Source organism: Chelon labrosus (assembly GCF_963514085.1).
Source record: "Chelon labrosus genome assembly, chromosome: 18".
In the NCBI taxonomy this organism is placed as follows: Eukaryota; Metazoa; Chordata; class Actinopteri; order Mugiliformes; family Mugilidae; genus Chelon; species Chelon labrosus.
Window position 1 is genome coordinate 15,596,174 of NC_140351.1, and position 11,830 is coordinate 15,608,003.

General features: G+C 39.3%; 2 protein-coding genes across 5 annotated transcripts in view; both read left to right on the forward strand.

Annotated features, from left to right (window-relative positions):
- tmem108 (transmembrane protein 108) overlaps window positions 1-4,670 on the forward strand; it is a gene marked incomplete at its 5' end in the record, with an annotated part of 37,417 nt that extends 32,747 nt beyond the window's left edge. The window contains one exon of the mRNA XM_084566647.1: window positions 2,083-4,670. Within this exon, the coding sequence (XP_084422773.1) occupies window positions 2,083-2,269 (187 nt within the window). The 3' untranslated portion in view covers window positions 2,270-4,670. The remainder of the gene's footprint in view (window positions 1-2,082) is intronic.
- Window positions 4,671-6,661: 1,991 nt separating this feature from the next.
- On the forward strand, window positions 6,662-10,878 carry cdv3 (carnitine deficiency-associated gene expressed in ventricle 3). Of its 4 annotated transcripts, none has more exons than XM_084565862.1 (5): window positions 6,662-7,062; window positions 7,775-7,851; window positions 8,461-8,594; window positions 8,715-8,880; window positions 8,965-10,878. In XM_084565862.1, the coding sequence occupies exons 1-5, from the start codon at window positions 6,877-6,879 to the stop codon at window positions 9,089-9,091; spliced, it is 690 nt and encodes a 229-aa protein (XP_084421988.1). In that variant the 5' UTR covers window positions 6,662-6,876; the 3' UTR covers window positions 9,092-10,878. The 4 variants fall into 4 exon arrangements, with proteins under 4 accessions (XP_084421988.1, XP_084421990.1, XP_084421989.1 ...); XM_084565864.1 differs by having other exon boundaries at window positions 8,718-8,880; XM_084565863.1 differs by having other exon boundaries at window positions 7,778-7,851.
- Window positions 10,879-11,830: the final 952 nt, after the last annotated feature.

Consider the following 11,830-nt stretch of genomic DNA (forward strand, 5'->3'; position numbering starts at 1 on the left):
AAGCCTTGGGGCCTGCTGAAGTTCACTTGAGCATGACACTGTGATTCTGCAATTCATAGGGATGCTGCTTAGAGAAGAAAAAAAAAATAGATTTACCCTGCAGGCGATCCATTAAAGTGCTGATTCTTAGAAACTGATTATTTTCTAGAATTAAAATTATGACAATTAACAGCAACTATATCGAAAATAGCGCAATATCACAGAATTACCGGGATGGTGTAATGTGCCGCCATTATTAATACATTAGCACTGAATTTGTTGTGAATGTTCTCCTGAGGGGGTATAAATACAAAAAGACATACAACGCTGCTAACACGTTTTCATGGCTGTCTCAAATTAGATCGTAGACTGGCAATTTTTATCAGCGTCCTCCCCCACATTCATTGACCGGTTTGTTTAAGCATCCTGCACCAAATGCTACCACAATAACAATATAAATACGTAGATATAAGGGGTGCAGGATATTTGGCCTTATAGGTGCTGTGTATTTTTAATAAATCTCAATTCAACATATTTAGACAACACATACAAATTAAGTTTGTCTTTTCAAATATCATCATCTAATCATGTTGTGCACCAACACACAAAATCATTTTCAATGCACATGAAGTCCGAGTCTCTCATCTATCAGTGGTAAGGTTCTCTGTTAACTGAGCGGACAGTGTTGTCTCTGTTTCCATACTGTACATATTGTGCGATCTATGCACTGCATTGTCGCGTCCTGCCTATCTTTGTGCATAGTTTGTCATCATGGTTGCTGATGTGACGCTTTCCTTTTTTTTAAAAAATGAATTATTCAGCCTAAACTTTGCTCTCATGAAGAAACTCTTTAATGCTCATGTTGCTTTAAGCTGTCATAAAACCATACAGGGATGCTTCATACTACTAATTCTCACTAAAGCTATGTGAAGGTTTCAGGGTTTTTATTGTAATAACAGAACATGATACATGAAATGAAACCGAGTGCTGATGTCCTGTCATAGCACAGTAGAAAAGCAAGAGGACAAATAATAAATCTAAACAAAGATCTATAAAAACTAAATGATCTCAAAGCAAGGATAGAAACAACTATGCAGTTAGAGTACATGCAATATGCTTGTTTAATGTTAAATATGCAAACTAGGCTATACTAATTGCCATAGTCTTCCATTAATTTGTAATCATTTGCATATTTTGCACATTTCCCCAAAATCTGAGGTTTGAACAATGTCTGGCTGCACAGCACCAAACTCTACAGTATATCTAATAAGAGATATGTGTTTTTTTTTTATTATTAATTCCATAATAAATGTGAACTTATGGCCAAACTTACCCTGTGAGTTTTGCCCCATCTATTTCTATTTATTTTTGATGCACTGCAGCGCCATCTGTTGGCAATAGCAGTGTATAATGCTAGTATGGATTTTATTGAATCTGCAAATGCCCCTCTTATTGTTGTTTCTATGACTCATTGTTCCTGTGTTTTGCATGTTTTTTTTTTTTTTTTCATCTTCTCTCCAGTGACAATTTCCTCACGTGTCTCCTTTCCTGTATTTCTTTTATTTCATTTGCATTCCCGTGAGGGTTTCAGGAGAGGGAAGCTGTGGGTCGATCATGTGTAAGATGCCCTTGGTGACACCCAGGTGCTGTTTTCCCCTCCTTTAACCTGTCTCTGTAGAGCAGAAGCCTCGTACTGTAGCCTCCCTGGTACTTTAGTTAAATTATTATTACCTAAATGCCACTTTGATTTGGTTTGATTTGATTGGGTCTTGCTGATAAAAAGAAAAAAAAAAATGGCCTCAATCCTGCTAATCATTTTGTTTTTCACACCTCCCTCCTCCAGCACCACCTCAATACTGCTGACTCACCATCAACAACCATTTCTACATCAACCCCCCCACCCGTATTTCCTTCTGCTGCTTTCTTCTGAGTCATCTCTCCCATTTTGTTTCCCTGCTCGTGAAGCTTTTACATCTTTGTATCGCTGTAGATCTGTCAGATGTCTTTGTTCAGCGTCTCCTTATGAGCCCCGGGGTGCAACAAAACACCTCAACACTAAACTCATGACCTGTAGAGCGACTTAGATGTTAATCCCTGAATCACAATTGATAGCTTTTGTTTATGCGCCCAATTTCTTTTTTCATCCGTGTGTCCATTTGTGTTTGTTTTGCAGGAGCACGACACCTGTCTACCCCCTAACGGAGACTACAGCGGCAGCAGCGTGGTCCTGGTTAACCCTTTCTGCCAGGAGACCCTCTTCATCAACAGAGACAAGGCTTCTGCCATATAGAGACAGAAACAGAGAGCCGCTGTTCGATTCTCCTCCTCCTCTGCTCCCCCTGCTGTCGTTGTCTATTTTATATATGTGGTAAATATCCAGAGACTTTGACTTTATACTGTATACTACAAACACAAAGAGCAACCTGAAAGAAGAGTGATGTAAAGCAGACACTATTTACTATGAGGATGCACCTGCATATTTTTCTGATGTACATTTTCTACAAAAGGCTTAATTGTGATAAAAGGTTTTTATTGTCTTTATAAAATACAGAGTATACGTGGTTTTGGTTAATTACAGTGGCTAGATGGTGAGTGCACCGTGGTTGTTGCCACATATAGAGAGTGAGAGAAAAGATATGTGCTACAAAAACATCGAAGCTGTTCTTTGTAATTTTATTTTTCTTTAAAAAGAAAATCAATCCCAAAATACTTATAGCCTGTTGAACTTGAATATAGCACCTACGTATCCGAGGGGGGGAAAAAAGATGTGTGGAAATGACGTATATGAAATCAGGGCTTGTGTTTATCAACCACTGAATCAAATCAGCTTTTCTGTAAGACATGTGTGTCTCTGCTTTTAACCCATCGAAATGAGCACACACTTTGAGCAGTGGGCAACGATGCAAGGCACCCAGGGAGCAGTTTAGGGGGTTTTTAGGTGCTTGCTCAAGGCACCTCATACATGGTCATAGAGGGGATTCAAACTAGTGACTACATGGTCCCAAAGCTGTTTCTTTACCCTCCGCGATGCCAATAAAGGAGTAAAAAGCGACAGACATATAAAGAGCTAAGATTAACCGGTCACCGGTCACGCCCACTCAACCAGGTGAGCTGTGGGGGTGCCACATCAGCTGCAGTGGTCCAGCCTAGTGTAGTACCCTCTCTCTCGTCCCATCACTTCCTGTTTCTCTCCACTACCACTTATCAAAATAAAGGCATGAAGCAGGGCCAAAAACATCTAATGTAGTCAGTATGTATAATTGGCCTTCAATAATAAATCAAATAAAGAGTGATTTTCAGATGCTTTACATGATAATTAAGAAAACTAAAACACATTAAAGCAAGATGTTCCATAAAAACTCAAAGCGGTTTTACAAAAGTTATAAATAAATCTGTTTGAATAATGAATATGCATTAAATGGTAAATGATATGGTGATACATAAATATATTTGTGTTCATGTACTGCAGTACTCTTATTCTTCTTAGAAAACCTATTGAGCATTTATAGGTCAATAAATATTTGATAAACGGTATAAATGAATTTGATAATGAGCATAGAAGAAGTGATTTAATCCTTTGGCAGCTTGATAAATACAGGCCCACATTTTACTGGTCAATTTGAACAGATTGTTGAGGCGACCTTGTTCCAAACATCCAATAAGATTTGACTGACGGCTCATCTGTCAATCAGATGGACTTAAAATGGCTTTCCCCCTCATGTGTCACCAGCTTCTCTGAAGAGGGATCACATAGATGTCTTAATTCCTTATGTTGGTCCTTTATCACTATGTGTGTGTGTAAGTGTGCACTGAAGTATGTGAGTGAACAGATGAGTTGAAATGTGCCCCCCCCCCCAACCAAATATCACAGTTACTTTAAGTCGAACCAGACTTTGTGTCACAGTTTTATCTGTTTCTGTGTGTCTGTTGTTGTGCGTGCCTCTGTGTGTGTCCGTCTGTCTCTTGCCCCCATAGGTTTTCTCATAAACATTGTGTTTGTAAGCTGAATATTTACTGTGAGCACACACAGAGGCGGTTTAATATATTTTTCTTTTCTTTTAAAGTGCGTTTGAATATTTTGTTTTATTCTTGATCCTGTGGTCCTTCTATCATTCGTCTTACTTTGCATCGCTGCAGTTCTATTCAGTAATCAATGCTGCCTGCCTCTATCGTCGCTAAAGATTTCCTGCATTGTGAGATGTTGTTCTGAAATCGCCGAGTCAAAAGGTGACGCTGAATAACACAGTTGAACATATTGATATTTCCTGCATCGGATGCTCACAGCCGGGCTTGTTGTTTTGCACGCTCAAAAAGTGGATATTTTACAAAACGTTCAGTGGCACGGTGGAGCAGTGTTTAAACATTATGTATTTTTTGTACTGTAGTTATACACTGTACTTTTTACTGCTGAGCAATAAAAATAAGAAAAAACATGGATCATTCTGTTTGCCTATTTTATTCTCTTCATATTTTTCCATCACTGTGTGTGAGAGCTAGACGTCATACCTATTGGTTTACAAAGTAGTGTAAGCAGCCTTGCTGACCACAGCACATCCATTGATGCAATGAGCTGGAATTTTCTCTTTGTGCAACGGTGCTGCATCTGGTCAAGTGACCTCTGGCTGTGGAAATCTGACGTCAGTTCAGTAATCTGTTTACAAGCCCTCTGCACTGTTGAGGCAAGGCTTAGTTAGATGAGAGTGTTATTTACAGATATGTAAGGCTGTTTATATCCGGTAAAAGTTGAACTACTTTTTAATGTCTTTACTCAGAGTCTTAAAAATGAACAAATGGGTTCAGCAAGTTAGCAAGCAAATTACATTTTAAAAAGGGCTTAAAGAATTAAATTAGAATATTAAAAATGTACTGAGGTTTCATTCTCCCACATTAAATTATGAGAACTCTCAGAAACACATTTCTGAGAGTTTCAGGTGTACCCTCTCTTCTAAACAACTCAAGCACTAACTTGTAAAATTCCAGGTAGTATTTGTTCTTAAATTATTCATTCATTCATCTTCTATACCCACTTATTTCTGTTAAGGGTCGCGGGGGTCTGCTGGAGCCTATCCCAGTTGTCATCGGGCGAGAGGCAGGGTACAGGGTACACCCTGGACAGGTCACCAGTCCATCGCAGGGCTGTTCTTAAATTACAGACAGAAAATTGCCATTGTTTTGAAATGGCAGAATTATATATATATATAACTGAAGTAATGAAAGAGTTTACCCCATTCAATACAAAAAAAAAAAAAAGCTTGATATTAAATGCAAAATACAAACAAAACAACAAACATGCACCTAAACAAGTCACACAATTTAGTGTTCAGGACATATGCATGTTTGTATCAAAGCCATGATACCAGAAAACAAATGAAAATAGAGTTTTCTTTTTTATTATATATCAACTCATGTCTGCCAGAATTCAGCGGACCACCATTTGGTCAAGCATATGACACAAATGAATTTGAAAATAAAAAATAAAATCGAAAAATCAGAGTAGAACTCTACTGAGTTGTAATTATATTATATTATATTATATTATATTATATTATATTATTTGGTTAATTTAAAAAAGGAAAAAAAGAAGATAATCAGAAGTCATATTCATCATCATAAGTTTTACTGCGTTTTAACAATGATAATTTGCCTATGGAATGTAGGAAACAAGTTGTTGAAGCAGTTTTTATGTCAGTTCTAGACTATGGTGATGTGATTTATAGAAATGCTACTGCTTGCTCGCTTAAAGCCCTGGACTCAGTCTACCACTCTGCTCTGAGGTTCATGAGGTGATGGCTATAGCACTCATCATTGTGTCCTCTATGGTAAAGTGGGTTGGTCATCTTTGTGTGAGAGGAGACTTAATCATTGGTACCTGTTTATTTACAAAGGTATTATTGGAAAATTACCAGGTTACATTTCAAACATGCTTGTTTGAAATTCTGGTCCCTATCAGACCAGATCAAATGACTGTTTGATGCTCAAGGTTCCTCGTATCCACACTGAGTTTGGAAAGTCGGCCTTTTGTTATGGTGCCCCTACTTCCTGGAATAATCTCCAATGTAACATAAAAATTAACTCTCTACTTTCCTATAATCAATTCAGATCTGTAATCACAAACCTTCCTATGTCAAATTGTACCTGTTTTATGCAAATGTTATTTTATTATTATTATTATTATTATTATTATTTTATTATTTTACTATTAATATTTTCTGTATCTTTATTTTTCCCTTCCTTCCTCCTTTATAATGTTATGTAGGTTATCTTATTATTTGTTTTATTTTGTTTTATTTTCCACAATTATTATACTATATCTATTGTTATCCCATTGTTACTGTGTAATCTCGGCTTCACTGAAAGTGACGACTACCCTCAATGAACCTCCGAGAATAAATAAAGATTGAATGAATGAATGAATTTAATTCATTTCATTATTTGAATAAATTGTGATAGTTGCATGGGTATTATAATTTCCGTCTCTTGGAAAATAATTATAATAAAAAAACAAAATAAATCGTATTTTTGTCCTTTAAGGGGAATTTTAAACTAGTTGAAATCATTTCATGAATCATTTATTAAAATAAAATCAAGTAAATCGGTGAGTTTTCTTATCTGTGTCATATCCGGTTCGGAGCAGAAGTGCTTCCGGGTGACGGTACGGATTTGTCAAATAGCCCGTGCATGGCATGGTTGACAGCGTAGCTAACGACTCAGACGGGGAACTAGAGTGGACATTTTTTATCAGCTTATAACAGGAGCTAAACTGTCAGAGTTTGAAACAACTCACTCTCATCTGCTCGTTTCATCAGTTGTCCTTACTGTCCAAGAGCGGACTTTTTTTTTTTTTACATTTGTCATTGCTCGGCTAGCGAACTGACGAGTTAACGTTGCTCTTCGAAAATGGCGGATGCACCACCGGAGAAGAGCCTGGACGATTTCTTCGCCAAGCGGGATAAAAAGAAGAAGAAAGAGAAGGGAAAGGGCAAGGAGTCCGCTGCCGGGCCCGCGTCGGCTGCGATGAAGAAAACCAAAAAGGAGAAGGAAAAATCGGCGAAAAGCGAGAATCCAGACGCGCAGGTTGAAAAGGTAACCAAGGCTACTCTCTGCTAACTTTTCCCCCCTTAGTAACGTGTTTTAGAAATAGCGGTTTCGCATCAGATTTTGTATCATAATCCAGATATGCACGGATATATATGCATCCCTCTTTCTGACAACGGATTTGCAGCATTTTATCAAATAAGGAGCGGAAATGAACGCGTGGATGTTTTGACAAGGAGGGAGAAAACGCCGGGTTGCTAGCTAGCATATGGCACACATTATGACGGGCGACAAGGAAAAAAAAAAAATGACACGACACGTTTGTGCGATCTGAACTTCATCTGACATGGCCGATCTGTTAAAGCCTGTGCATATTGTGTTTATACAATCTATACGTACTTCAGACTTAAATATTATCTATATGTCTGCAGGGGGGAAACTGTCATTGCTCTCTTTGCATCGTGGCTTTAAAACAAGGCCGAGCCGCCATTTGTCACGTTTTCCACTGGATTAACAGATTGTAAATCCATAAATACCCGATCAGGTGACACGTTATTTATTAGATGGTAACATATTTTGTCACACATGAATGCCTGGTGAATTTTGGGCCCTGTTGAATCCACTTCTTGACGACAATGGCCAGAGTGCAGATGTTTTCCTCACTACTACTACTACCACCACCTCTGGCGACGTTGACAGTTGTGGGGTGTTACTGTAAACCTGCTGTAATGTACATGAAGTAATGTTTTCCTTTGCCAAGGAGGACGAGGAATGGAAAGAGTTTGAGCAGAAAGAAGTGGACTACAGCGGGCTCCGTCTCCAAGCCTTGCAGATAAGGTGAGGGGGGAAAATGTGTTTTTGTTGTCGCTTGGATCTCGACCGTGGCGCCTTCTAGGTGAGGCCTGTGGTTTTGATTATGTGTGTGTGTGAATGAAAGAAAGAAAATCATTTTGTCACATAGTTATGAGGCTGTCTTAGTATTTACTGTCTGATTCACAATGTGTAACTAACTTAAATATAGCTTGACTGATACTGGACAGTCTGCAGAAAATAATGTGACTTTTAAAACATAAATGTTCAATCTTTTTGTCATAAATGCTTGTGCAAAAGTGTAAAAATGTAAGTGGTTTTGTAAAGCTTTGATACGACTCCAAACATCTTATTAAGCCACAAAAAAAATTCATAAGCCAAAGTGCTGCCAGTCAATGAAGTATAGATGTGGTATGAATCCTAGCTAAATCTGTGGAAAAGGCACAGGTGGAGACGAACTGTAGCAGATTTGTTCTACAGAAACCCTAAATTTAGGGGAAAACATGTTTAAACTCTTGCGAAATCGGGTTATTTGAATGTGGACAAATGACGAGAACCTGGAAACAAAAAGAAACGTTTAGAAATCCATCTCGGCACATGTCCACCTCTGTTCATCCGGCATCTGTTTGTTTGCAGTGACGAGAAAGAGGAAGAAGAGTACGAGAAGGAGGAGGTTGGTGAGGATGGAGAGATCATTCTGGTTAGTGGAGACAAAGTGTCTGGTCCCTGGAACAAGTCTGGCGCAGCTCCCCCTCCTGCTGCACCCGTGGGTGAGTACATCATCTTCCACATTTGTTTTATTTTATTTTTTTTTATATAACTTATTTCTACCACTTGAGTCAAAATAAAACAACGCATCTTTTCATCTTAAAATGCCTTTTCTCCTGCAGCAGAGGAAGAAGAGGTGCCTGAGGCGAAGCCTTCTGGTGTATATCGCCCTCCAGGGGCTCGGCTGACCACCACCAAACGGGCCCCCAACCAGGGCCCTCCTGAGATCTATAGTGACGCACAGTTCCCCTCTCTACTGGCCACCGCCAAGCACGTTGAGACACGCAAGTAAGCCGAGTTCGAGTGAAAATGTTTGGGAGCCTGGTGTTTGATTACAGTTTCACTAAATGTTAATACACATTTGTGTTTCAGGGACAGAGAAATGGAGAAGACCTTTGAGGTTGTAAAACACAGGAACCGTGGTAGAGAGGAGACAGGCGGCGCCTCTATGCAGCACTTGCAGCTCGACAACCAGTACGCCATCTTGGGGGATAAGTAGAGCTGCTTCCCTCCGTCCCCTGGCCCCTCCAGCGCGGTCCTGCCCAGCCCCTTGAAGGAAGCTGAACTCCAGCTGTGTGGACTGCAGTCCTGACAGAGTTCATGCTGCCACCATCACCACACCAGTTGCTCAAAACACACAGCCCCACATAAACACACACTCTTACACATCAGTACCACTGCAGCATATACAGTGGCACGCCTTTAAATTAGTTAGGAGACACACTTTACATACATTTTGGTTGGCAAACCCAAAGGACTGCATCTGAAGGGGCTGACGAAAGAGGGAATAATGGAAACGGAATTGGCAAAATACACCCAAACGTACGACACTGCAGCGGCAACAAAAGGCAACTTAGTTGTCCTTTGTGGATTGTACTCAGAGCAGCAGTTGTGTGGTACAACTTCTCTCTGGACCTCAACTTGCTTTGATAAAGCCACAGAGGATTGAAGATGACTTTAGGCAAGATGATTTTACAAACTTCTGTGAAAATATCTATTTTTTTGCAAGATCGTTATAACCCAATCGCACATGGTTATTTTGAGGTGTGTGTTTTTTTTCGAGCTGCGTTTGGGGCATCAGGAGTGGGGACACTACCTCAGCAGCATAGCTGGTGGTGACCATGTGGACTGAGCTTTTTTTTTTTTTTCTCGATGTGGTGGTGAAGGGGGCAAACACCAACCCCCCCACAAACAAGCAGGCCATCAGGCTCTTTAATTTAGAAACTTGAAGATTTGTTTTTCAATTCATGATGATGACACTGCAAAGATCTATGGACAAGAAGCGATGGGTTGTGGTCCTCATTTAGAATTTCTATGTAAAGTGGCCTTATTGATAGAGAGAAACTGCATTGTCATCTGAAGTGAACTTTGCTTGTTGTCTCACGGGCTGCTGCCTGCCTCTGGATCTCACCACTTTGTGAAAATGAACATGCAAAAGAAAAAAATTTCTGTTCAAGAATGTAGTGCTGTTGTAGTTTGCCTGATGATTACAACTACTAACTGTCTTTTCATATCCACCGTTTGGTTTTGCTGCCCTCGCTTTCTCTTTAAACATCAGAGAAGGAGTAATTAAAGCTTGTTTCTAATCTGAGACCGTTCTTTTGGTAACAAATGCTTTGATGCAAGGCTGTCACAAATATCACAGTGTCAAAAAAACAATGGGAAACCAAATGCATAATTGTGTGGTTGAGTTTGTTAGAAAGTGGTACATTTCGATCCCCAGTTTTAAAATGATTTTTTTTTTAAATTTCCTCACAGGTTATCCTACTGTCTGAGTCCTCAGTGAAGTTGTGTAGAAAAGATAGCTTGTGAGTATCACAATTCCCAGAGAGTTCCAGCGACTACTCTTCTATACTCCCACCAAACCAACAGAGTACTGTCCAATGACAAAGATGCAGTGGCACGTCCACTTAAATGGAACAGACTTTTCCTACAAGCAGATTTATGTTTAGAAAAGTGAAGAAAAACTGGATTCATGTGTCTGTGTACGTCCTGTCCTTAAAGTCAGGGTGCGTCGTTCCCTGCTCTGACACTTTGGGTGGACGTAGGTGATATTTGTGATGCAGAGACAAAAGCCTAACCCAAAAAAATAATAAAGTGCTCCTTGTGAATTTAGTCTTGTCTGAATTTTTAACGTTGGAAAAAAGTGTCTTTTTCCTAAGAAGCTATTCTCATAAATACATGGCTTGTGTCAACCTGCTATCACTCCCACAAAGATTCTTGTATTGTCTCATTTGGTCTGTTTTAACACATACTGGATAAATCATTAAAAGTTACAGCTCTTAATGATAGACAATTTAAATGAACTTATTCTACGCGTATGAACAAATAAAAGAAACCTTTCTCACGTGACAGAGTTTTATTGTTTATTTGGAGAAGACCATAACAATCATTTGTCTCCATCTGTCGAGCCCGTCGGCTGTGTCTTCTCTCCTGTTGGTTTCCCCTGAACAGATGAGATGACCAACATATGAAGTACGTATGCACATCAGAAAGAATCCAAATCAGATCAGATGGTTAAATGCTAATCCTATTAGCCTCTTACCTCTACCACATTCCCATCGGTTGGTTGTGGTCCAAAGCCAAGGTCATTATTCATCGGACTCCAGCAACCTTCCTGCCATATATTAGAATACAATAAGCAACCGTTCCATTCAAGAAGATCAATTCTGAGTCAAGGTTAACTTTGAAGTCCTTGAGTTGGTTGTTTTGAAGCTCACGTTGATGCTACTAGCTAGCCCTACCAGCTAACCCTGCTAGTTGCAACAGCCCAAAAACTGAATGATCCCAGTTTTGCAGGCGAGTAAATTGCGTTTAACTAGTTCTACCTTACCAGCACTTGTCTGTGAGCTTGGGCTACATAGCCATAAATGACAACCATATATCACTTGCTTGTTTTAGAGTTTTGGCTACAGATCTGCCGCTAAAGCTAAAATAGTGTTTTGCGTACACTCTTTCAGGTCAATATGAACTATTCTGATTTTTACATACACTACCAGTCAAAAGTTTTAGAACACCCTAATTTTTCCAGTTATTTATTGCAATTCAAGTTGTGCAAGTCTAATGAATAGCTTGAAATGGTACAAAGGTAAGTACTGAACAGCCAGAGGTTAAAAAAAAGGTTTGGTTACCCAAAACTGAAAGATAATGTACATTTCAGAATTATACAAAAAGGCCTCTTTCAGGGAACACGAAGTGGGTTAACAATTTAAAGCTGTTCTGCAGCAATGAAGGTTGA